Source organism: Thermobia domestica, chromosome 17, assembly GCF_964235325.1.
Source record: "Thermobia domestica chromosome 17, izTheDome1.hap1.1, whole genome shotgun sequence".
In the NCBI taxonomy this organism is placed as follows: domain Eukaryota; kingdom Metazoa; phylum Arthropoda; class Insecta; order Zygentoma; family Lepismatidae; genus Thermobia; species Thermobia domestica.
In genome coordinates this window covers 180,675,657-180,702,943 of record NC_137470.1, presented here as the reverse complement: position 1 = coordinate 180,702,943, position 27,287 = coordinate 180,675,657, and the positions used below count along the sequence as shown (strand labels likewise).

Genomic DNA, 27,287 nt, shown 5'->3' with positions numbered 1-27,287 from the left:
GAACTCGGGACCGCTCGCACTAAAGGCGAGAGCGTAAGCGGCAACGCTACGCGGAGCCTCATTTTCAATAAGGAGTACTAAACTTAAGTTCGGATCCCACTTTTAGCAACAGTTTCCACTTCATATAGCCTCAGCAACAACAAGGGTTATTCATTCAATTCAATTAAGACACAAGAATACTGTCCATATACACAGGGCACAGGGATTGTCTAATCACAGCAGGGGTCTGTGGTACAACCCACGTGGTTCGAGTGGAGAGCACCGACCTCGAGAGTGAGAGAGTGAGTAGCAGTTCTGGAAAGCGGACTGGGTGCGTAGTGGATAACGCATCGGCACGGTATGCCGGAGCTCCCGGGTTCGAGTCCCTATCCAATCGGTCGCTTTTTCACTCTTTGTACGGTAGCTACAATCATATCAAATTAAATCATTGTAGCCCTACAGCAAGTGCCCAATTATTTTGGTGTGTAAAAGGTGTTCCATATAACTAATGGGAAAGATTTTTCAGTTTCCCATAAAACCACTCTACAGTTAGATTTTTTTAAAAAAATTCCTAACTTACTTAAGTAATGGTAACGAATATGTACACCCATACCGAATTTCAAGTTTCTATTCCAATTCCAAGCACCTAAAATATGAAATTATAGGTCAAAACAGGCCAATTTAAAAAACATAGGGAATTTCTTCATCGCCGCTTCAGACCCTCTAAAAATTAAAAATATTCGCTTTTGGCAATTTTCCTGTGGGTTAGTCCAGGAAAGCTACAATCATGCCAAATTTCAACTTTCCACGTAAACTGGAAGTACCCGTTATTTTATGTCTGTGACTGAGTGACTTCATGTAGTTTTGTAAATAGTTAGGATTATTTTATAGATAAACTAGCCTTTGGTTAGCTGGGGACTCCGCCCTCAGATCCCCGCGTTTTCTCGGCCTACGACCTTGCGTTTGTTATGTATCAGCCTCTGCATTAATAGTGAATTTCGTGCATGTGCTCTTAACATTTCCTGAATTTCCCCAGCTGGGGAAATCGCCCCCAGACCTCTGCGTTTACTCGGTCTACGTCCTCGCACCTCTTAAACCAACAATTCTACCAAATTTCAAGTTTCTTTTTGTATTTCATATATCCAACAGTATCCCAAGACAACGCCCATTTAAATAACATGGGAATTTCTTCATCCCCCTTTAGACCCCTTAAAAATTAAAAATATTCACTTTTGGCAATTTTCGTGTGGGTTACTCCTGGAAGGCCACAATCATGCCAATTTCATTACTTTAATACTGCTGGAAGTACCTAAACATTTTTGGGGTGTAGAAGATGTGTCATATAAATAACACGACAAGATTTTTCAGTTTCCCGTACAACCACTCTAAAGTTGGAAATTTTTATTTTTGATCATTTACTTAGGTAACGATAACGAAAACGTACAAACATACCGAATTTCAAGTTTTTATTCTAATTCCAAGTACCTAAAATATGAGATTATAGGTCTTAAAAGAATGTCCATTTAAATAACATGGGAAATTTCTTCATGTACCGAAGCTTGAACTTAAAAATAATTTTCGGACTTGTATGTAATATGAATAAGGCCTACTAATGCAAATAACTAGTTAAATAGTAGTATACACAACTTAGCTCACCCCCTTTACTTACCGGGTCTGTAAACATGGTCCTCAGATGTGAAACAAACGCCAAAAAGGCGAATGTCTGGAAAATGACTGTGTTCACGGAACTATAAAAGGGGTAAACACTCGGAAGCAGCATAACGTACATCACCACAAACTCAGCGTATAATATAAGAAACCAGGTCAAAATCGCACAAATGATGCCGCAGATATCCTGCAATGTACACAAAACAAAAGAAAATATATAATATAGTAATATATAAATATTAGGCTAGGATTATTGGTGGTAAAAAGTGCTGAAATCGATGAAATAAAAACTATCCTAATTAATAATTATACTACACTGTAAATAGAATATTTTTGCACCAAATTCTATACCTCTAGATATTTGGTCACTTGAAAATGTCTCTGATCTGCTCTTCGCGACCTCTGCAATGTTTTACAACACTCGATAACCTTGCAGTCCAGATAACTCGGTCACAGCCTGGCAGGGCGAAAAAACAAGCGAAACGTTTCCTCAGACTGTGAATCGTTAACCACACGTCTACTTAGTCTGTTTAATCCGACTTTGCGAACCTGTATAAATTATGTATCTGACACAACCTAGACTTGTTCTAAAGAAATTGCAGTGTAAAGCATAAATGAAGTGAATAATTTGGGAGAAAAATATGTAAATTAGTGTATTGAATACCGGTAAAGTTACGTTTAGTGATGAAAATTACTTCAAATGGAATCGATCTTGTATTATTTTGGGGAGTGTAAATTCCAGTATCATGTGGATAAGTAAAGATTTGTTAGATTATGTGGCTTAGATTAACAATAGTGATATTATAAATACAAGAATTGTCACAGTTACATTTTCGGTTATGTGGATTGATAATTTTTAGTATTTACAAGGACCCTTTATTTTATTTTTATTTTGTTAAAAGTAATAAAATTTATTTTTTTATTAAATGGCCATATTTGATTTAAACACAACACTGAGAAGCCTAAATCCGCAGCTGCCTACCAAAATTTCTCGTTTAGTTAAAAAGGCATGCAACAAACGTCAAATGACAGTTTCATTATCGTATAACAGCGATTTTCATGGATCTTGTCATTGACTTTTGCGACCAGTTCATCTGTCATAATGCTCGGTCATGCACTTCGGTCTTCATGGTGAACATCGTGATCAATGAATGTCATAATTAGTTTAGTGCTTTTGGCTAACAAAATTCGTATGACTGACCACACTTCACAACTGGCAACAGTTTCAAAAAGAGCACTCACGTTAACAATCTATTGCGAACGGATCAGAAGCAACACGAACTTCACACGTCCACAGCTGAATGTGCACTAAACGGACAGAAGTCCATGAATAAAATGGTGCCGCTTGCCCCGCCCCTAGTGGCATCCCGTCGGAACGTGAGTGGTTTTTTGGACAACACTCGTATTTTTGGGACACTAAATACATGTCAAAAACTATTTTCTCGCTATATCTTGTCGCTCGTCCTAAGCCAGGATCAATACTAAAACTGGAAGTTGCAGTACATTTCAAACATTTACGGTATCAGCAAAGTAATAATGACAGAGAAGGAGCACATATATAAATGATACCCACTATGTTTATGACTTAATAATTCTTTTGAACCAGCCGGCCGATCTCGATCAAACTTTCAACATAGATGAGGTTCGGGTCTGGCATGTTTTTCATCATTTCACTTTGACGGTGCAACTTAAGGGAGGGGGAGATATTAAAAAATGATCGAAAATGACCGATATTAGTATCGAATTCATAGTTACTGAGATGAACAGTAACACTTCCGATGAAATTTAAATCCAAATTCACCCCCCAATAGTACTTAATGTTCAAAATGAAACGTATTCCTCCCGTGCGAAGAACGGGGAATCTGCTAGTAGACATATATAAAACAATGTTTTTCGGTATATTTTTGGTAAAACGCTCATCTTCGGTGCTAGGGGTCCCTGGTTCGATCCCAGGCCATACGAAGTTGTGGTGGACAACATCATGTCCATGGATTTTCACTGGATTCTCCCGTTTCCTTCCATGTTCTAATCCCAACAATTTTTCCATAATCATTCTCTTTGTTAGTCATACGTCTCCTTTAGCCGAAAGGACATACCTAGGTAATCGTGGGACGTTCAAATAAAGATTCCATTTTTACTTTCCGCTGACAATAGGAGATTAGAAAGTATGGTGGTGGTAACGAAAAAAAAAAAAGTTAACGAATTCAAGGTTAAAACGGATTTACACGTTTCATGGCCTCTACATACCGAAAAAGTGACTTTTTTGATGTGTGTCCCTCCGTCCGTTCGTCTCCGATATAAAAGTCTTCACTCGTCTACAGGGCATACATTCAACGTATCCGCACCAAATTTTAAACTTAAGACTTTTTATAAGACTCCCTAGGGGCGTTTTTCGAACTTTTTCCTACCCGCAATATTGAGTAGTTTACAGAAGGATAAAAATTGAGAATTGTTATTTTCTCGAAAACGGCTCTAACAATTTTGTTTAAATTTCATGCCTCAATATTACATCAACAACCCTATACTGTAGTATGTCATTTCTGTTGAGAAAAACTCAAAAGGGGTAGTTTCTATTAGAGCTGGGCTGTTTTAGAACGATTTTCTTAAATACAACTCAAGCAATATTGTTCATGTTTCATAAATAAATACGTGGTTAGTAACTTGACAATATGGGATACTTAGTTTGTTCTGAAAATGTAACTTTTTGGGGTGAGTTTTTTCCGTACAATTTTCCTAACAGAGATCTTTCCAGGCTAAGCGGCTGGCGTACGCGCTTTTGGCGTGGGAGACTCTGGTTCAATTCCCGGCAGGAGCTCATGTGGTTCGGATTCCACGTTAATCAGTAGGTCCACGTCTGATATAGCGTCGCTGCTGAACGGGACATTAAACTCAAAATCAGCTCAAAATTTTCCTAAGAAAGACTGAAGCGACTTTGTTCATATTTCGTAAAGAAATATTTCGTTAATACCCTCACATACACAATAAATTATTTCTTATGAAGCAATCAACAAGGGGTAGTTTACTCTTCGAGTGTGGTTTCCTTTTCGGACGTTTTGTCAAAATCGACTGACGATTTTCTTCATAATTTATAAAAAAAGTATTCTATTAATAATCTATAATGTTGTGTTAATAATTTATTATGAAAATATCAGTATTTTGGGGATGAGTTTTTTTTCCGAAGTTTCTTTCGAAAACTCCTACGTTTTTGTTGGTATTTCACTGATAAATGTTTCAGTAATAACTGCATCATCTTTGATTTGAAACTCAAGTTCTTTGACCACATCTCCTCAATACTTAAGAATTACAATGCGTATGTTGGGGCTTCTTTACCGATTCACTGAACTACGCACTGTGACATTATTAGCAACCTTCTATAAACTGTAATAGCGCCCAAGATCGAATACTGGTCTCCCGTATGGGCCATGGCCGCAACTACAAATCTCTCTAGACTTGAGTCTGTTCTCAATTTCTTTATTGATACAGTACGCTTTCGTGTTCCCTCACTTCGAATATTGAGTAAGGAGGAACTGTGGGATATCTTAATATCCAGACTCCGGGCAGAAATAACTCTGAACTGAAATTTCTTCGTAAGATTGTTAACAGAAACTTAAGATCGGAAACCTTACCTTGCAGCCCCCTCTTTGGGAGCTGCTATTTATATTTGTATATATTACCTTGTTTAATTATTCTTGTGTATTGTATTATCAGTTAATATAGTTTTAGAGAGAAATCCCGGCCGGGTAAAATTATTATTACATTTCATATAATCTATATTTTTATTTTTGTCTTTGTGTGATTTTGTTTCTATGGCTTGTTAACTAACATGCAGTTTCCTTCTTCCCAACAGGATTTTTTTTTTTTTTTTTTTTAAACAGCTCACTTAGGGAGCTGCTATTTATATTTGTATATATTACCTTGTTTAATTATTCTTGTGTATTGTATTATCAGTTAATATAGTTTTAGAGAGAAATCCCGGCCGGGTAAAATTATTATTACATTTCATATAATCTATATTTTTATTTTTGTCTTTGTGTGATTTTGTTTCTATGGCTTGTTAACTAACATGCAGTTTCCTTCTTCCCAACAGGATTTTTTTTTTTTTTTTTAAAACAGCTCACTTAGGAGAGAGCCAGAAACCAACGCTATCTTGCCCGTTGATATTTTTTGTTCGTTAATTTTAAAATTTTTAAACCAAGCGTCTGTCTGGTGACCGTTGGTTGTATCGTCTATATAAGAGCAGGAGAATTATAGGTGGGGGAGGATTTCAGCTCGACCGTCTAAAGAGGTAGATGGTTAGGATTTCTGTCCAAAGAGGGGACGGGATCTCTTTTCTGGAATTCTCAGATTCTTAGCCGAAGAGGCGGCTAGAGATTGACTTGGTACAGCAAGAGGGCTGTATCGCCGCGATGCTAAAAGTTTAGTTTTTGACATAATTTCAGACCACAACTCTCTTAAGAGGAAGAGAGTCTGGGGGGCTACGGAAATTGTTGGTCTTAAACTGTACCACACAGCAAGAGGGTTGTGTGAAGGGGGAAGCGAATTAAGTCGCTGAACCGTTTTTTTTTTTTTTTTTTTTTTTTTTTTTTTTTTTTTTTTTTTTTTTTTTTTTTAATAGCTGGCTTCGGGGCCACGCTACTCCTTTAGTGGGAGGAGAGGCTATGGGTTCAAGTCCCGTTTGACACCTCACGTAGGAGGCGAAGTTAGACTTACCCAATTTTTTCGTTGAAATAGTTTGTTTAGCATCCTTCGGCCAATTTTGGGGAGATATGCGTGTTCAATGGTTCTCTTCTATAAAGGGCTGGATTCTTTCTTCGAAATGAACGATGCGAGTTTTTTTTTTTTAATTATTATTATTATTATTATTTATTTATTACTATGAATAAAGTTTTATTATAAGTTAATCCTTGGGCGTAATCCTTTCATATTATTAACTTCCTCATTAAGGTTTTTTTGATCTACCTATTTGATTGCTGTTTTGGTGTATTGAAGTTTTTGTTTGAATCTGGTGCTTCTAAACCGGATTCGGTTCATTGCTTGGAGAGATATTTTGGGGGGCTCGTTTTTTATTTGATTTTTCTGTTTAATTCAATTATGCTATTCCTCCTGGGTGCACACAGATGTTAATGAGCCGTTTTTATCTGTGGACACAAGTTCGGTTCCCGGAGATGATTCTTTTAAAAGAGGAATGGTGAATTAGTAATCGGGGGACGAACTTTTGGAGGTCGCAACCTCAAGAACTGTCCCTTCCCCTAAACCTGTAATACCCATCTATTTCATCTTGCCTGTCTTAGGTTGGCAATTATACAGCTGAAGAAAACTCACCCCCGAAATCAAACTACCCCTTGTGGATATTTTCATAAAAAATAATTTACGCAGAATTACATGTTATTAATCAAATATGAAGAAATCGTCATTTTTGGATAAACGTCCGAATATAAAATCTCCTTATGGATTTTTTCACTAAAACAAACGAATTATGCCACATTGTCAGGTTTTTAATAAAATATGAACAGAAAATCACCTAAGTCTTTATTGGGAAAATCGTGCAGAAACAACTCACCCCAAGAGTAAACTGCCCCTTCTGGATTTTTTCCATATAAATGCTTCATATTACAGTAAAGAGATCTCACATGAAATATTAATGCATGAAATATAACCGAGGAAATACCAATTTTTCATTTTCATCCTCCAGTAAAACTAATTTTGTGGGTAGAATGAAAATTCGGAAGCTCTGTGCAGAGAATTTTATAAAAATCTTAAGTTTAAAATTAGTCGCGGGTACATTCAACAGTGGCTGAACATATTTATATTAGGACGAACGAATGCAAGGATAGACATCCAACATCCCTTTTTCGGCACGTACGGGGAATGAAGCATGTAAATCAGTTGAAACCTCGAATTAGCTTTTTTTTTTTTTTTTTTTCATATCACTATATTTCCTCCTCTTCTATCGTTGCTTGATAGTAAAACGAAAAAAAAAAAAAAAAAACTTAAACACGCTAAAGTATATACACTATAAGCGCTTTCGCTAGATGCTTCATGAGATAGACCACGGGAGGGGGTGGGGTAGTAGTAGTAATAGTAGTAATAGTAAGAAAACGAAAGAAAGACACCGGTGAACGAAATTCCAGGAGTGCAAAGCTCTGCAACACAGTCTCTATTGTCGAGCCGAGCCTGTCCTGGCCAAACCCGACCACCAAATACAGTGATGTTTATATGTTAGATAATGGAATACTTGCTCATTGAATTTCGTTCAGATCCGATGAGTAGTTACCGAGAAATAAAGTACAACATAAAAGGCGAGGCGAGCCGAGCCGAGCCGAGTTTGTCTCTCGCAGAGCCCGACCACCAAATATAGTACTTTTTTTTTTTTTTAAAAAAAAAAAATGTTTTGGTATGAGCTACTTGTCCACCAAATATAGTACAGACTCGACCAGTAGTTACGAAGAAACAAAGTACCATATACACACATACACCTAGAAGGAAGCTATAAAATTGCACATGCTTACGCCGGGAGCTGATGAAGTAGCAGAAAAATTGTTGGTCTTAAACTTGCCTGGCCGATTACTCAATCGGAGGAAGAACATAGGTTCTGGTCAACTTTGTTTCGCCTGGTGCGACTAGAGGCAAATCTCAGAACGAACAAGTGACCCATTACGATTTTTATACAAAGGTTGTTTCACGTCAATGTAACGGGAATAATTTTAAGGTAATTTGGGACTATGCGGGTTGTTTAATCTTCAATCACAGGGCTCATAGTGGTCTGGTCTCTTGTAAATAGTTGAAAAGTGACCAATAGCACACGAAAAAGTGATCAAAAAGTGACCAAAATCTCATCAGGCCTCTTTTTTTCCTTTGTCAATTTCTCAATCCTCTCTCTCTTTGTTTGCTGTTTTGTTTCATCTTTTCTTCTTTACTTCTTCTTTTTGAGCATCTTCTTTTCTTAAGTTTTCTAAGTATGCTTTGCAGTTACGGTAAGTAGACTTAGCAGATGTAAGAAGCTTCTGGTTAAGTGGAACCAGTTCTGGCCTATTTCCGAATTTCTTCATCCCAGACATTATATTTAACTTCGCATTAAGAGTTCTCAAAAACGTGAAATATTCAAATTGATCAGCTACTCTTAAGAAGAACATACAAGAAGCATAACACAAGACGAACATGATGAACCACACAAACACACACACACACACAACGTTGAGCGGAGCGTTAACTATTACGAGACAAAACTAAAAGACTATTATGATAGAAGAAAAAATAGACAGAGAAGGGTTCTCAACCCCACCTTGAGAACTTAAGCATCTACTGTGCTTTAAAAAGAATAAAAGCTGAAGTGAGAATAAAGCTGACTGTTTCAATGTGGCAGCAAGTATTGAAGCTTTCAGAAGAGTAATGAGTAGCAAGTTTCTACCTTTCTCCATTTATTTTTATACTATTTGTCTTAGAAAACTGCCAATGCAAAACATAAATCACACGAAAAAGTCACTTTACCTCCCAAAAAAAAGTAACTTTTAGTGACAAACTTGAAAAAAGAAACTTTTAGTTTTTTTTTTTAAAGTGACTCGCTATGAGCCCTGCAATCAACGAAACTACGTAGTCATACATATCGAAAACCAAGTTTATCTTATAGTGTTTACCACTTCTCTACACTCCGGTAGTAGCCATCCCTCCTTCTGATGTCCATATTTTCGCAACTCTTTATTCCCACTTTTGAAATACCATTTCTTAAAACCTTACTCTCATGGAAATACAGTAAAATTGGCCTCCGTTTAGAAAACTATTGGCAACATGCACAGAAACAAAGTATCTCTGTTCATCATTTTCTCGATTTTTAAATCGTATTTACGATACTTACATCCTACCTTTATGAAAAAAAAAAAAAAAAAAAAAAATCACTACTCATACATATCTAAAAATCATCAAAGGACTTCACCCCAAAATTTGATTTCACCGCCAATTTAAATGTCGGCAACCTAGCAAATTCAGAACTTACAGCAAAAGGTCTTAATTGTATAGCCCGTTCAAACTACTCCACCATCTTTCCCATTTGAAACATTCAACTTTACCCATGTACTCCTATTTGGAGTGTCTGGGGTGGAACTTTTATAGCACACAATTCCAACCCCTTAAAATAATGATGGACGTGTATTTTCGTTTTCTCATACTCGCAGTCGTTTCGCAGATACACAGGTTAGCAATGGACTTAATGGCCACGAAATCTGAATCCCCGCCATTTTGGACGGGGTCAACATAGGATCTTAAAATTTTCAGCAAAACATTTCTCTTGTCGAAACCTTTTCAACGATATATTACTCGAACCCCTTTGCCACTTGAAATTTTCAAGTTGACCCCACGTTCCCTTATATGGGGGTGTCTGGGATGGACCTTTTATAGCTCAAACTTCAAGCTCCTTAAAATAATGACGGACGTGTTTTTGCGTTTGCTCATATTCGCAGTCGTTTTGACGATACATGGATTGGCGACGGACTTGATGGACACCCTGTATATTGTGGTTATGCTCCAGTAATTAGAGGATCTTTTCAATGAAAGTTTATTTAAGAATTACCTGAGGTTTTCTTAAGGTTGGTTTAAAGGGACAAGTTTTGCCGATAGATGTCACTACAGTCCTCGCACCTTTCTCATGCATTTTTTACCTTTCAGAAAATTCACGTTTTCTCTTACAAATTTCAAAATACAGGCTTCAAACTTTTACAGAAGGAACTTCATGACCTATCGAAGGCAACAATACGTGCCGATTTTTTATTTAGAATTTTCTTTATTGTTGAAACTGCATACCCAAATCTTTAACAATATACTGATTCAACAATGAAGAAAATTCTAAATAAAAAAAAAAAAACATCGGCACGGATCCTTAAATATCGATATGTTATGAAGTACCTTCTCTAAAAATCTGAAGTCTGTAGTTTGAAATTTGTAAGAGAAATCGCGAATTTTCGCGAAAGGTAAAAAATACATGACAAAGAGACGAAGACTGTAGTGACATCTACCGGCAAAACTTCTTTCTTTAAACCAACCTTAAAGGTCAAGATAAAGGGTTCAAGTCGATATGGAATCATTTGTATAGTTGTAGTTAAAAACAAAACCGTTAACTTAGAAGATAGGCGTTGCAGTAATATATTTGATACATAAGACGAACTAAATAAATACCAATTTTAAGTAATAACATTTTGGTAATTTATACTTCTACACCGCTGTTACATATCAGTAATTTAACTAACTAACTCTATGGCCTATGGAACCCGGAGGTTCAATGCCGCGTTCACAAAAACTCTCCACTGACTTCTATCCTTAGCTACCTGCATCCAGTTTCTAATTTGTATGCCAATCTCTGCGAGATCCATCTTAATATTGTCCTCCCATCTGCGCCTAGGTCTTCCTAATGGTAGTTTTCCGATTGGTCTTCCAGTCAAGACTTTGAAAGCGTTTCTACTTTCTTCCATTCTAGCTACATGACCCGCCCACCTACGCCTCCTAGACTTGACGATTCTAACAATGTTGGGTAAACCGTATAAATTATGTAGTTCCTCGTTATGATGTTTCCGCCATTCCCCATTCCCGTTTCTCTTGGGTCCGAATATTCTTCTCAGGATCTTGTTTTCTTGGGTCCGAATATTCTTCTCAGGATCTTGTTCTCAACTACTTTCAGTCTATGTTCTTCCCTCAGAGTAAGCGACCATATTTCGCAACCATACAGAACAAGAGGCATGATTATCGTTTTATATATTTTAAGCTTCGAATTCTTCGACAGAATTCGCGACGACAAGAGATTTTGAACCGAATAATAACACGAATCCCCTGCTTTTAATCGATATTTAATTTCTTCGTGAATATGATTTTCCTCTGTTAATATTGATCCTAGATATTTGAAACAATCATCTTTATCAAAAGTATTATTTAATATTTTAGCGCATCCATAATTTGCTGTATTACGGTCCCGACGCATTTCCATTTATTTAGTTTTCTCTGCATTTACTTCTCAACCCATGTTCCTGCAAGCGTTTAATAAGATCTCTGCATTTCTTTCTATTATTCTCCTATCATGCCCTATTAAATTTACATCATCAGCATATGCCATAACCTGGTGAATACCGTTCAACTCTAGGCCCTGGTTGCTATCTTTGATTTTCCTTATAGCGTATTCCAGAACAAAGTTAAATAATAATGGCGACAACGCATCTCCTTGTTTCAGGCCATTTTCGACGTGAAAGCTTGTGGACAAAAATTTTCCTACCCGGACTTTACTTTGGGATTCATTTAAACATATCTTAATTAATCTAATTAGATTTCTCTGTATTCCAAGTTCGGTAAGAACGTTGTATAATGTTTCTCTCCTAACCAAGTCGTACGCCTTTCTAAAATCAATAAATAGTTGATGTACCGGGATATTGTATTCCCACTTTTTTTTCGAGTATTTGGCGAATCGTAAATATTTGGTCGATAGTTGATCGATTTCGCCTAAATCCGCACTGATAATCTCCAATAATTTCATCTGCGTATGGGGTCAATCTTGCTAATAGAATATTTGAAAGGATTTTATAGGATGTTGACAGAAGGGAAATGCCTCGATAATTATTACAGTCAGTTTTGTCGCCTTTCTTGTGAATTGGAACAATGATTGACTCTTTCCACTCTTGTGGCAATTCTTCCTTGTTCCAGATAAGGAGAATGAGTTTGTGTATCTTGTTCCACAATTTTTCGCCTCCAGCTAAAATTAACTCAGCCGGAATTTCATCTACACCCGGAGATTTGTGTTTCTTTAATTTCTTTATAGCGGTTTCTACTTCTATTCGGTTGGGTTCTGGAATATACGGTTCTGCGGTGTGTATCTCCTTTTCTCCACGCACACTAGTTTTTGGTTGCGTGTTAAGCAAATCGTCAAAGAAATCTTACCATCTATTTAAGATGCTATACGTATTAGTGAGAACAGTACCGTCAGATTTCTTTAATATATAAGCACGAGGTTGATAACCTTTCTTAAATTCGCTGATCCCCTTATAAATGTACCGGATGTTTTTATTTTTACTATTATCTTCAAGCTTCTTAATTTTAGCTTTCAAAAAATCGCGCTTCTTTGTTCTAAAAGTTTTGGAAGTTTCCCGCCTGATATCTGCGAAATGTTGTATAGTTATTTCATTCGGATTTTGTGGCCAGCGTAATTTAGCCTGATTTCTCTTCTCTGTTAGTTTAATGCATTCCTGGTTGAACCAAGGTTTGTTCCTACGTATTTCCGTGTGTCAAATCTTTCTTTTGCTGAAATTTTAATTCTATCTCTAATTTCAATCCAGGTATCTTCAACACTAGTGCACTCCGAATCTTCTAAAGCCGAGAATCTATTCGAAACTTCAATCTGGTATTCCTCTCTTACCTGGCTCTCTTCTAAGTTCTTTAAATTGAATCTCTCCGTTTTCGGACAATGAATATTACCTTTATTGAACGATAATCTCTGTCGTATTATCGCTGCTACCAGGTAGTGATCAGTGTCACAATCAGCCCCTCTAAACGACCGGACATCAATTATGCTAGATTGCCTTCTTCTATCTACTAAAACGTGATCAATTTGATTATGTGTTTTTCCGTCTGGTGATGTCCAAGTGTATTTATGAACGTCGCGATGTGGGAATTTTGTACTCTTCACGATTAGGTTTTTGGATGTTGCAAAGTTCACAAGTCTAACACCGTTGTCGTTACTTTCCTTATGCAGACTTTCGTTCCCTATAATCGGTTTGAAAATATCCTCTCGTCCTACCTTCACATTAAAATCCCCTAATAGAATTTTCATATGGTATCGCGGGAGTTGGTCAAATATCCGTTCTACTTCTTCGTAAAAACTGTCTTTTATATTGTCATCCTTATATTCAGTTGGGGCATGTGCATTTAAAACAATAATATTACACCTCCGTCTCTTAAGAGTAATAAAAGAAAGTCTGTCAGTAACAAATTCAACCCGTTTAATTGTTGGTAATATCCGTTTGTGAGCGAAAAACCCTGTTCCTAACTGGTGATTTTTATTTCCTTCCCCGTAAAAGAACGTAAAATTTCCGGAATTCACAGATCCATTTCCTTTCCACCGAACTTCCTGAACTCCTACTAGGTCCATCCTGTATTTCTCTAACTCACTCGCTACGGATTTTAACGCGCCTGCCCTATAAGGACTTCTAATATTCCATGTTCCAAATCTCATGTTCATTTTCTTTTGCTGAGGTCGTGCCAAGTTATCAGTCCTTGCCCGATGCTTTTGTGAATATTTCTGAACAAGTGCTTTTTTTTTTTTTTTTTTTTTTTTTTTTTTTTTTTTTTTTTTTTTTTTTTTACAGGATGAGGTTGTTAGCTCTACCGAAACCCCCAAGCTGGAGGACCACTCCTAGTCGTCTGTCCGCGACTGCTTATTCAGTATATTCGCAGCTAACCTCTATATCTAGAGGCCTTCTCCTCGATCCGCAACCTGAGGACGCGTCATGCCGTGGTGACAGGAACCCACGGTATCAGTAATTTACAAAACAAAAATAAACATAACAGCCTGAACACCTAACCCCCAATTCTACCGAACAGTGCTTATCTAGATTATTTTTTCAGAGCAGTATAATATATTCCCTGACAACTTCTATCCTCAAAATAATCACGTCCTGTCGTTGTGACCAAGATTGACTATTTTCGGCCGTAATAGGGAAGAAATTATATTGCAATGTTTTGGGGATTAATAATAATAATCTTGGGGATTATTCTTTTTTTCCTGGTATGGGGGTTATTTTGACAAGAGACGCTTACTGCACCAAAGAGATCAGGTCAAGAATTGAAATAACCAAAGAAGCATTCAACAAGAAAAGATCACTCTTAACTAACAGGCTTAATATTGGACTAAGGAATAAGTTGGTCAAGTGCTATATATGGAGCATTGGGCTGTATGGTTCAGAGACTTGAACATTACGGAAGTTACAGAAGAAATATTTAAAGAGCTTCGAAATGTGATGTTGAAGGAAAATGGAGAAGATAAAATGGGTAGAGAGAGCAACAAACAAAGATGTTTTAAAACGGAAAGGAGAGAAGAGGACACTTGTAGCCAGCATCCCTTGTAGGAAGGCCAATTGGATTGGACACATGTTGCGAAGAAATTATCTTCTTTATACCGCCATAGAAGGAAAGATGGAAAGAAAGCAAGGAATAGGAAGAAGAAGAACACAACTGATCGATGATTTGAGAAACAGAAGAAAATATTGGAAGTTAAGAGAGGAAGCAGAAGATCGAAAAACGTGGAAGAAACGTTTCCAGGCCTAAATCTAAAATTGAAAAAACTCTTCAGCCCCAGAACCTGGCGAAAGGCAGAATACTTAATAATAATGGGAAGTGTAAGCAACTTCTATAAACACATGCTTCATTCACAACTACGTGCTATTGTGTACAAACATTGTCACTAGCAGAGGATGGAAAAAGAACACCAGGAAATCATGAAGTTGGTTCGGAAGGAAACTAAAGAATGGTGACCTTCTCCTCACGTATCGCCCCTTGGGCTATGGAAATATCCTTTTAAACCTTATCTCTGAAGGCTGAATTGAGCTACAGAGGAGTCCTACTTCTCAAGGTCACACTGGACAAAGAAGACTCCTTGTAATCACCTACCCTGAGGTTGCAATGAACGAAGGGATTCCTATTTAACCTAAGATGATTGTATCTATATTTCCGAAGCCACTACTGTGTGCTGAGAATTCATTAAACAGCGCGAAACATTTTTTGGATCAAAAGATCCAACATATTTCAGGTAAAAATTTTCTTGTGGGCCTTATATCTGGAGAACTACATATAGTGTAGCCAATTGCAAACTACCACTTAACTCACTATGATGTGCTTATTTTGTAATAATAATAATAATCATAGGCGTCTTTGGCGGGGGGACGAGAGGGTCGCGTCCCCCCCCCCCCAATATTTTGAAGTACAAAACATTCAATATTTCATTCTAATTTAATTTATTTACTAACGACAGAATAACAAATAAACTTTCTTCGATGCCCCCCCCCCCTCCAAATTTTACATGCCAGAGACGCCAGTGATAATAATAATAAAACGAAAACTCGATTCACGAGCAGTTCAAAAACTTCGTGGCCCTTGATCTGAAATCTTATTATTGGCCAAGATCGCAATCTTTTGATCCATCTTTTGGGTCATTCCTGAAATTCTTGTACTGTATTAGAAAAAAAGTTTTTAATTATAGAGATATATTTTTATAAATATATAGGTGAAAGACTTAAATCCCGGACTATTTTATTAGACTCTAGCGAAAACATTGCAATATTTACTCAACACATAGGGGATATAGCGACGAACTTAAGTGCTTTTGTTAGGATGAGTAGATTGGCTGTAGCAGTCGTAACTGTAACATCGTTAATAAACAAAATACATTTTCCACTTCTTCATGCGACATTATTTTGAATAACTGAAATTCCCAGAAAAGTAATAACCATAACAGCCGTCCTCTCAATTTTGATACGACTGTTGGTAAGTTTTCATTATTATCACTGCAACAACCCAACAGCACGACTTTCCTATTTGTTCGTGCATGTTTGAAATTACAAACACTGTGAACATTGATCAATGTGACTTCCCTCTAATAAAATTGGAAAGGCGTCAAATTCCCAATCTATTTCTCAACTTAAATTTTGTTACAATTTTAACAAAACTAGGAAATAAAACTTTCCATGTATTTACACTGGAATTCAATAGTGGAAGCCATTTTCGACAGTGACTTCTTCTTCTCCTACCTTTTATACTTACTTTTATACACCAAATAAATCCATTGCAGCAACGGTTGTGAAGATCAGATTCTCGGCGGCAATCAGTGTATTCAAAATCCATTTCACGATACATACTTTCGAATGTTGTCCGCTTTTTCCCCCTTTACAATGCTTTGCGAAGCAAGTGGATTCGCATCATCCTCTAACTCTTTCAGAGTTACACCTGGGAAAAGAAGGAAAAACAAAGAAAATATCATCACACACGTCAAATAACTGGCATAGAATTATTAGCAAATTAGACTAGAACTAGAATTAAGCTTCACGAACGCGAAAAAATCGTCTTTTACTGATGTTAACAAATCTTTGTTATAATTTTGCAGTGCACTGCATTTTTCTTTTTATAATTCAGTTTAACGCCAAGGGTTATACACGAGAATAACGCAAAAATTAGATGAAATATTTCTGTTTAACGTCCCACGATTGGCTAAGGGAGACGGATGATTAAGGCAAGTGAACGATGATGGAAAAATTGGTAGAATGAGAAGGTTGGAGGAAACTGGAGAACCCCGAGAAAACCCACAAACACGATATTGTCTACCACAAATTTATATGCTGGAGATCGAACCAGGGACCGCACACGCACCAGAGGTAACTGGTCTACCACTGAGCCACTAACCACATCAGAGGCTAGTCTTTGCTCATAATGCGCTGCTCAGTAAGGCACTACGTGGAATATTAGGATCATAATTGAATCACCTACACACGCACCGTTAACATATAATTAAACATTTTCCAACTAATACTTGTATTCTCTTTCCATGAAAAATCCAATCACAGACTAAACTCCGTTTAAAGGATCTCGGTATATGCCGGAATGGAACACCTCTTGGTACAAGTCTTAGATTTTATTGTTTAACACGTCTACTTGATACCTTGATTTTGTACAAGGACCCTCAAGAATTAAATAAACTATTCGATGAGTTTAATCGAATTCACCCTAGAATAAAATTTACGAAGGAACTTGAAGAAAATGGTGCTCTTAACTTTCTTGACCTTACCATTAAAAGACATAACAATAAATTTGTTACTTCGGTATCCGCAAACCTTCTGCTGGTACAAAATATATCAACTCCAAATCATCACATTCGTGGCTTCAGAAATTAAATGTTTGGAAAAACTTTTTTAGGAGAGCTCTTTTACTTTCAGACATCTCTGACGATTTCAACAAGGAAATACAGTTTTCATTACAAATTGGATAGGAAAATGGTCTCCAAAAATCTTTATTGTTAAAATGGTACAAACAGGTACAATAAGAGATCGTCGGCACCCACCATCAACCAACAACAGATGCCGTAACTGACAGATGGATTGGTGCCCCTTTGGTTCCACATTTTTCAGCAAAAATCAAGAAGATTCTGCAAAGACACAACATCAAAATTTCAGAAGTTCCTCCAAAATCTATAGATAAATACATAACCAATTTTAAAGCATTTTTCCTGACTCTTTACGAAGCAGTGGCGTCTATCGGGTGAAATGTGAGTGTGATAAAATGTATATAGGTCAAACAAAAAGGAACATTTATACTAGAATAACTGAGCACGTTCGTACCTCGAAATCCGCAACATTTATCCGGTCTAGCAACGCATCTTCCAGATTATAGCCACCAAATCGTAAAATTTAAAAAGAAAAAAAACAGCAACAGAACGAAAAATTAAACAATCATATTATATTCACAAAGAAAGGCCCTTACTTATTAACCTGGACAGAGGAGAAATAAATATTATTTAGAGTAATCTTTTCACTACATACCTTTGGAAAGAAAGAACATCAAACAGTGAACAGCAGTGTACAATGTCAGTGAGTCTCTATTCCCGTGTGCTTTAATGTTTGACAGAAGATTTGTTTTTTACATATCCTAACCTTTTAACCATCCTTCATGTTTTTTTTATCCTTTTTAAAGTCTACCAAAGGCTGATGAAGGAAGTTGCATCTTCCGAAACCGCTACCTGTTGCATGTAGAAGAAAATTCTGCTAAATATTTTTTGCAGTGAGTAATAGCCCTTCCGCTTTTTCTCATTGAATATAATCACCACTCGCAATATTGTGATATATTTTATAAAATTTCCCTGAGTTGCACCATCTTCCCTGAGTTTTCCTGACCAGTAGGAACCCGGAATTTACAATACTTAAAATTCTGCGGTATTTATCTTTACAGAACGTAGCGTTTCCTGTCTTGTGGGTTCAATTTCCGGTTGAAACTAACGTGGAAAACAAATTTATAGCTTAACGTCCATCAGTTGCGCTCTAAGGTCTAAAAGAAACAGATTATAATTACATGTGAATGATAACAAACAGAGCATGATGAAAATATCTCAACAAAACCCACAGACACAACGCTATCTACCTATATCTCATACCTTGCATCGAACTACGGGCTACGTCAGAGCGTGTGGTTCCCATCTCGCATCTGTATGTCTGTATCTGGTATAGCCTCGGTGCACAATTGGAAGCTGAACTTCAAATAAAAATACATAAAAACTATGTAGATTTCTGGGTCTGGAAAACAAAATATGCACTGTTGGGCTCCGTTGAATCTTGTTACCCCAATAAAGATTGCCCCTTTTCCTGCTTACTACGATAAAAACTTCTCAAATATTAAAATTTCCAGTGAGGAAAGCAACTAAAAAAATGTATATGGTACACATTGTACACCGTGTATTGTAACATTCCTGGAAAGTTATGAGAATATCAAGTCGAAAAGCGGCGTCACAAGTCAGAGTAGAACAAAGAGAATTTCTGGAAGTATTTTAACGAGACACTTACTGCACCAAAGAGATCAAGTCAAAAATTGCCATAGCAAAAAAAAAAAAAAAAAAAAAAAAAAAAAAAAAAAAAAATCAACAAGAAAAGATCACTCTTAACTAGCAGCCTTAATATTGGACTTAAGAAGAAGTTGGTCAATTGCTATATATGGAGCATTGGACTGTAGGTTCAGAGAGTTAGACATTACGGAAGTTAGAGAGGAAATATTTGGAGAGCTTCGAAATGGGGTGTTGGAGAAAGATGGAAAAGATAAAATGGACAGAGAGAGAGTAACAAACGAAAATGTCTTGGAGCGGATAGAGAGAACAGGACGCTTCTAGCCACCATCCTTCGTACAAAGACCAATTGGATTTGATCGATCTTGCGAAGAAATTAAATTGTCTTTTATACCGTCATAGAAGGAAAGACGGAAGGAAAGCGAGGAATAGGAAGAAGAAAAAAACACTGGGAGTTGAAATAAGAACCTGAAGATCGAGAAACGTGGAAGAAACGTTTCCAGGTTTAAATCTTAAATTGAAAAGACAAAGGAAAATAAAAACTCATTAGATCCAGGGCCTGCCAAAAGCAGAATACTTATAATAATAATAATAATACAACGAAAACGTGCGGAGCTGACAAAAGCTCTCTCACACACATAGATCATGTACAAGAATCGATGATCTTGGTAAAGTAATGGATTGATTGAACTGCACTGTGCAGTCACGAAAGAAAGTATTCTTCAAGTTGATAAAATTTCTTTTCCTAATAACTCAACAATAAATTAACCTATTAGAGTACCGACTTTGGCAAGTTGTTAACTTACAACTATTCTAAGGATAACAACAAAAAGATCTAAATTAATTCATTAGTTCCCGAGTTATTGGCAAAAGAAAATTTGTTAACTCTCAAATACTTTCTTTTCCGTGTGTACATACCTTATCAAATGTGAAGTAGATTCTTTTTTTTTTTTTTTTTTAATTTTTCTTTACCTAGTAACACCACCTAATATTCTAATGTATTATGGTGTTCTTTATGTGTAAACATTGCTTAAAATCAAACATAAATAAAATAAAGTTTGTTTGTGTCTGTGTGTGGCCTGGGTACCAGACGAGTGGACCGAGTTACCAAATCTTGGTCACGGGTACCTTGGTCCAGGCTCCAGACCAAGACAAAGAGTTTCCTGTTTTTTTTTTTTTTCTTTCTTTCAAAATTGGAACCAGGGGGTCTCAAGGGGGGGAGTATATCGGGACATGTAAAAGTAATGGAAAATGACCGATATTAGTGTCGCCTTTGGCGTGGTGCACCCGGGTTCGATTCCCGGCGGTAGCTCATGTGATACGGATTCCACTTAATCAGTAGGTCTCGTCTCATATAGCCTCCTTGCTGAAAAAGACGTTAAACTTAAAAATCAAATCAAATCTATATTATTAACTTGGTAAGCTGATGATCGTTTACACTCTTCACGGGTTGCAAAACTAACTATTGTACGGTTTGTGAAATATTCCAGTTAATCAAAACTTTGCACAGACTAATACAATTCATGTTTTATAAAACTGCATTTTGCTTAGGACAGATTATCATCTTATATATAAAAGAGAACGCACAAATCCTTTGTTCCCTCATCACGCTAATACGGCTGAACCAATTTCTTTTATTTTTGGGGGGTTATTAGGATTTGGACCCTAGATGGTTTTTATCATATCACTTTAATTTTCAATTACCAGTGTCTTGAGATAATTGACCATTCAAGTGTCCATAACGTACAAATCCTTTGTTAGTTCATCATAGGTATAAAAATAAACGTATTTATATGCAACCCGCATGACCGTGTCACTCGGCGGGTTAACATAAATGACAGGCGTTATAATGGTTTTTATCATATCACTTGAAAGCGAAAAAGTAAAAATTATCTAAGTAACAAAGTTTATTGCGTTCGGGGGTGACCGCAGCGAAGCGGGGCGGGTTAACATAAATGACAGGCGATATAATGTTAACATTTACTGCAATCTTCTATGGTTTTTATCATATCACTTGAAAGCGAAAAAGTAAAAATTATCTAAGTAACAAAGTTTATTGCGTTCCGGGGTGACCGCAGCGAAGCGGGGTGAACGCTGTTAGTAATTAATAAAACATGATGCATTATTAGCGATAATTAATAATCATATCACTGCTGACTGGAAGAAAGGTTGACAAGAATATAAATTATTAACGATAAAACTTACAATGCAAAAGCGGAATTTGTATTACTAGTGACGGAATCTAGTAGAAAATTCGAACTATTACCGGTACTTGTAAGGTTGTAGTTCACTGCTGGGAGAGGTGAGTGTCTTGAGTTTCGCAAAAGTAATCGAGACATTACATCGAAGTTTGTGGGAATAATCTAAGTAATGCTATGGCCTACGGGACACGGAAGTTCAATGACGTTTTCACAAAAGCTCTCCACTGACTTCTATCCATAGCCAACTGGATCCAGTTTCTACCTTTCATTATTATTTCTGTGAGATTCACCTTAATATTGTCCTCCCAGCTGCGTCTAGGTCTTCCTAATGGTCGTTTTCCAGTTAAAACTTGAAACTACTTTCTTCCATTCTGGGTACAGCTCAGGCTCCTAGATTTGATGATCCTAACAATGTTTGGTAAACGGTATAAATGAAATAATCTATCTGGTGATACATGGTGCAAAATTCCGGTCGCCAGGTCGCCATTGGCGACCAGAAATTTAGAGCTAGCAATAAGTGTTCACTAGGAATGATTTCTGCCTAAACTCACATGGCTGCACAGTTTCTGTTTCACATGAAAATAAATGTCACTGAATGAGAGAAAACATGAAAAGTGAAGTCTTCACAACGTTGTAATTCGCCCCTCTTTTTCCACCCTCAATCAAAATAGTTTGCCTCCAATGGCTGTTTTCTGCACTGACGTTCAATCACACACTGAAAAAGACTTACAGTGGAAATTTCATTGCGAGATTTCCAAATTTGCTTCCAATTGTCACATTTTGTGCAGTTTCAACAGAGTTAAGACTTCCTACAGGAATTCACTGAAGACTGACACACTCGATGATTTGCTGACAATTTCCATCAATGATCCTTCACTTAAGGACTTTGATCCGAAAACTGCAATCGACAACTGATACTTCAGTGCAGAGAGAGAGCGTTACACAAACGTACAGTCTTAACGTAAGATATTTCTTAACAAGTACATGAATTGTCCAATTCAAAATTGATTATTCTGAATCCAGTTGTCTGGTTTTGAAATTTTATGCCCTGATGTAATCTCTTTCTATGTCAAACCAAAGACCGGTGAGGGGTGGGGACTCTCATAGTCTGTACGTGAGAGGTATTAGCGACCAACATTTTTGGATTGGCGAGTGCGTCTGACTTTGAAATTTTGCGCCCTGCGTGATAGATTATGAAAATGGTTACTTGAAGAACTTGCCCGTCTCCCTGCATCAACGGGTATCAAGATAGAGCTGCTTGTTATACCGGCATTCGAATTTGAAGAGTATATTCCTAATACAATGAATTTATAAAAGCAAAGCTGTCATTACTCCAGAAAAAAAAATGCTGTAAATCACTAATTAATTAATCGTACAAGGCTTATCATGACTAACCTAATATAGTTAATAGGGAAAACTCCATAGTGGAAATGTGTTGAAAGCCATATATACAGGGTGGGCCATTTTAATTAATCCACGGAAATATCTGAAAAATGATAAAACATAGAAGAAATTTTTGAAGTGCACGTTATATATTGCTAAGGGGGAAAACCAATTCCGCCAAAAGTACCCCTCCCCGCCCCCCGTAAATGGGGGTAACGGGGGGTAACTTTGAAATGTCAAATGGGAACATGGGTCGAGTAATACCTCGTTCGAAAGGTCTTGGAAAACTAAGTAACGCTGTACCAAGAGATGTTCCATATTGTGCACCAGTTTCAAAATGGCCGCAATGATATGGTTCGGAAACTCCAGTACCCGTAGTATGAAAACCATGGAAGGTAAATGAATGGAACAAAATTGAAATACGTAAATATTATAGGGCATATCGAATGATGTAATCCCTGTGATCCCAGTGGCCTCTCTGAAGGGGTCTTGTGGGCTAACTTCAAAATTTCAATGTCCGACCGGACAACGGTTCGGGCGTACGCTTGACCTACCCAATGCTGTTTGGAAGGCAGACTTCATGCATAGAAAATTGGTGCACTAAGTTAACGCGGATGGCCACAGTTACATTTTGATTAACTATTAGCATTCATGTCATATTGTGAGCTTGAGGGACGAAACGGTGTGTACGTATATCCCCGAAATGCTTTCTGAATAACCAGCACGCATTGCATAAAAGTTTCTCTTTTTTTAGTCACTACAGCGTCATCCTTACAAACAAATGTTTCAACCACACCATACCTATTTGTAAGGTTAGCCTTAATTTACGAATTAAAGTAGAGTTCTCGTTTGAACTTTCACTTTACTTTCCACCCCACTCACATACAGAGCGCAGGGAGAGATTATTTTGCATCACTTGGATTTCTCTATATACATTATGGCAATTTTACTCTAATATTTTTATCTCTGTTGTATTATTCTCGAGCCTTGGAACGCCTCCGTGGTTTTCCTATTTAATTTTCGTTATTTTTATTTATGTCTAACCGTATTCATACTATGGGCACTAGACGTTTTCTTAGACACAGTCACCATGTCTTTGCGATCATTTTGAAAACGGTGTCTCATGTCGAAAATTTTCTTACGGAAGCTGTTTGATATTAATTTGTCTATGTAACGTGATGTTACTCGCTTCAAGCTGCTATTTGAAATTTTCAAGTTGGCCCCGGATACCTTTCAGTTGGCCCTTGGAGTCACCCCGACAACACCTCTCGATGTGCCTTACGTCAGTTAGCTACTCCAGTTTTTCTTTTGTTGATTTATCTCCAATCGCTTTCATACTACGGGTACTAAACCTTTTCTCTGACACGGATACTATGTTTCGGCGGCCTTTTGAGAACACTGCCATTTCACATCAATCGTTTTCTCCTGCAATATGTTAGATTTTGCAAGATTTATCGAACGAGGTACCACTCGACTCATGTTACTATTTGAAATTTTGAAGTTAGCCCCCAAGATCCCTTTAGGGAGCCCACTGGGATCACAGAAATCACACCGTTCGATATGCCCTATGATATTTACGTATTTCAATTTTGTTCCATTCATTTACCTTCCATGGTTTTCACACTACGGGTACTGGAGTTTCCGAACCATATTATGGCGGTCATTTTGAAACCGGTGCACAATATGGAACATCTTTTGGTACAGCGTTACTTAGTTTTCCAAGACCTTTCGAACGAGATATTATTCGACCCATGTTCCCATTTGACATTTCAACGTTACCCCCCGTTACCCCCATTTACGGGGGGCGGGGAGGGGTACTTTTGGCGGAATTGGGTTTCCCCCTTAGCAATATATAACGTGTACTTGAAACATTTCTTCTATGTTTTATCATTTTTCAGATATTTCCGTGGATTAATTAAAATGGCCCACCCTGTATATATATAGCTTCTAAATGAAGGAAATGGTTAATACTCATTGTTCACATAAATGTTTCTCATGTTCCCTCTCAAATATACCTATACACGTTGCGTATAATGTGCGTCGACCACTGCAAATCCCTTGCAAAATGGGTACAACAGTCATCTATAAAAATAAAATTAATTTATTATACAATATTTGAACCCTTTAAAATTGTGTACAAATTTACATTATTTTTGTCTACGAAGTGAAATAAATAATACAATATTGTATACATGATTTGGTACGATAAAAAATTGACATCATAATGCATTCCAAAAACAACGATAATTGTACTAATCCAATGGTTTAACTTTACTTTAGGGTGTCGCGTTGGCTGTGGTAGAGCGTCCACCTCTAGTGAGTGGGGTCCCTGTTTCTATCCCAACTGGCGCCAACTGAGCTTTGTGGTGGACAAACACCATGTGCGTGTCTCGGGTTTCTCCCGTTTCCTCCCACTTTGTTCATTCCAGCATTTCGTTCATTTCTCATGATCACCGTCTCCTTTAGCCTAGTCGGCATAACCGCAGGGCGTAAAAGTCATTTCACCTTTACCGGTACTTTATGAAGAAAGAACATATTTCCAGCAGCCCAATGGTTGACAATTCCTCATTTGTGTAGCCAATTTCAGATTCGATTCACAATAAGAGTTTGGTTGTAACATATAATCGTGGAACTAAAGTTAAAATGGGATTAAGTACTACAGAGTAGGTACAAGAATACTGAACCTAACGGAAACTAAACTAACCAAACCTAACCTGAATTAAACTACCTTAGCCTACACTAATCTATCTTAACCTATCCTTATCTACTTTGCTGCACGAAGTCCTAAAATATTATATAAAATAAATGGCATAAGAAATTATGGCTGATATTTAGTATCTCCCCCAATCTTGTACATATAAGCGTGCAGCTTTACTATATGAATTCATAGTATAAGTGGTAGTAGGAGTAGAAGGAGTAATAGTAGTAGTAGGAAAGGGTTACAAGCCCCGCAGTGGTTGGTTGGGTTCTGTTCTCTACCCAAAATAGACAAATTAAGGAGTTGGGGGAGATACTAAATTCCATCCGAAAATATAAATACAAGACTTGAAATCAATAGTGGCATGTTGACTGAGCTGATTTAGTCAAAGCAATCAAGAGATTCCACTTTTCCTTGAACCAGATAATATGATCTCATTGATAAAACTGGGATTCAGCATCCTTTTCAGCAGCGATGCTATACGAGACGCGAGCCTACAGCTTAATGTGGGATTTGAGCCACATGAGCTCCCTCCGGGAATCAAACCCGGGCCACCGAGGCAATCTGAGGCGAGGACCTACAGTTTAAGGAGAATCGTAATCACGGTAATACGCCCAAATTTCGAAACTCTCGAACCAAAAATCTAGCCTACGAATAGATGCATCAGAGGCGCATCAGCCATTAGACCAGCGGGATGAGTTTTACATCAGTTTCTCTGAAATTTGTTAAGTGCAAGTAGCTTGTAATTCTAACACAACTAATCCTAATATCACTTATTTAATTAAAGTTACAATTATGAATAACTAATTTATTCTTTTGGATGAAATCATCGTATTATCTTCTTCAATGAGTGAAGTCATTCATCCCTTACGTTATGTACTACTCAAGAGTACCGTACATCGAAATAAATATTACTCATAATTGTGTTAACATCACAAGTAAACCAGTTGTGTCAAAATTTTTTTACTGCAAAGCGAGAAAGTCACAGATTGGTTCTATTGTTCACTAATATGATCGCATATGAAATGACAGTAAACTATAATGTAGAATGTAATATTTACAATTGCATTCCAGGTGATCATTGCGTGGAACGAAAATTGTTCTACTTAGTACCAAATTACGTGGCGTTATTTTTCAGAAATGTGTTTTTAATATTCCTATACAGGTGCCTAACATGTATGACTAACATAACAAATATTGCAACTATATTAGAAAATTTAACAATTTTCAATAATTTTGACGAAAACCAAGTGATACCACTAATCCCTACACGCATCACCTTACCTTCTACTTAATTTACATTAAATATTTAATAAAAGTTCATTTACCTTTTAATGTACTGCTCAACACGTCAGTTCGAATTTTATTTTGTTTTTATAGTAACATTTTGCATTGTTTACATGTTACATAGTTATATTTATCAACAAACCACCGACACCATTTAGTAAACACTATCTTGAATACGTGCTATCCTAACCTATTCGCTCCACATACTTCTTCTTCTTCAACGATTAAAAATAAATTTCTGTTAGCCCGCAGTTAGTGAGCTATGTCGACCATATCACAGAAAATGTTTTATGCAGAAACTGATTTTAAAAAAAGAGAGTTGATTAAAAACATGCAGTAAAACTGCGAAAGTAAAATATAAAAGGATGGATGGCATAAATAAACCGGATTTGCCTGATTTCGACTCATAAGATAAATGAAATAACGTGGTATTTCAATTGATGGAGTATACTTACATTAATGAAATGTAAACTTCTAGTAGCGGAAAACGCACTCTTCCAACCTAAGAGGG

The 27,287-nt window shown here is 36.9% G+C and overlaps 1 protein-coding gene across 1 annotated transcript in view; it reads right to left on the bottom strand.

Moving 5' to 3' along the window:
• LOC145674528 (palmitoyltransferase ZDHHC3) overlaps window positions 1-26,972 on the bottom strand; it is a 58,374-nt gene extending 31,402 nt beyond the window's left edge. The window contains exons 1-3 of the mRNA XM_081744684.1: window positions 26,818-26,972; window positions 16,429-16,611; window positions 1,649-1,834 (exon numbers count right to left, since the gene is read on the bottom strand). Of these exons, the coding sequence (XP_081600810.1) occupies window positions 1,649-1,834; window positions 16,429-16,521 (279 nt within the window). The 5' untranslated portion in view covers window positions 16,522-16,611; window positions 26,818-26,972. The remainder of the gene's footprint in view (window positions 1-1,648; window positions 1,835-16,428; window positions 16,612-26,817) is intronic.
• Window positions 26,973-27,287: the final 315 nt, after the last annotated feature.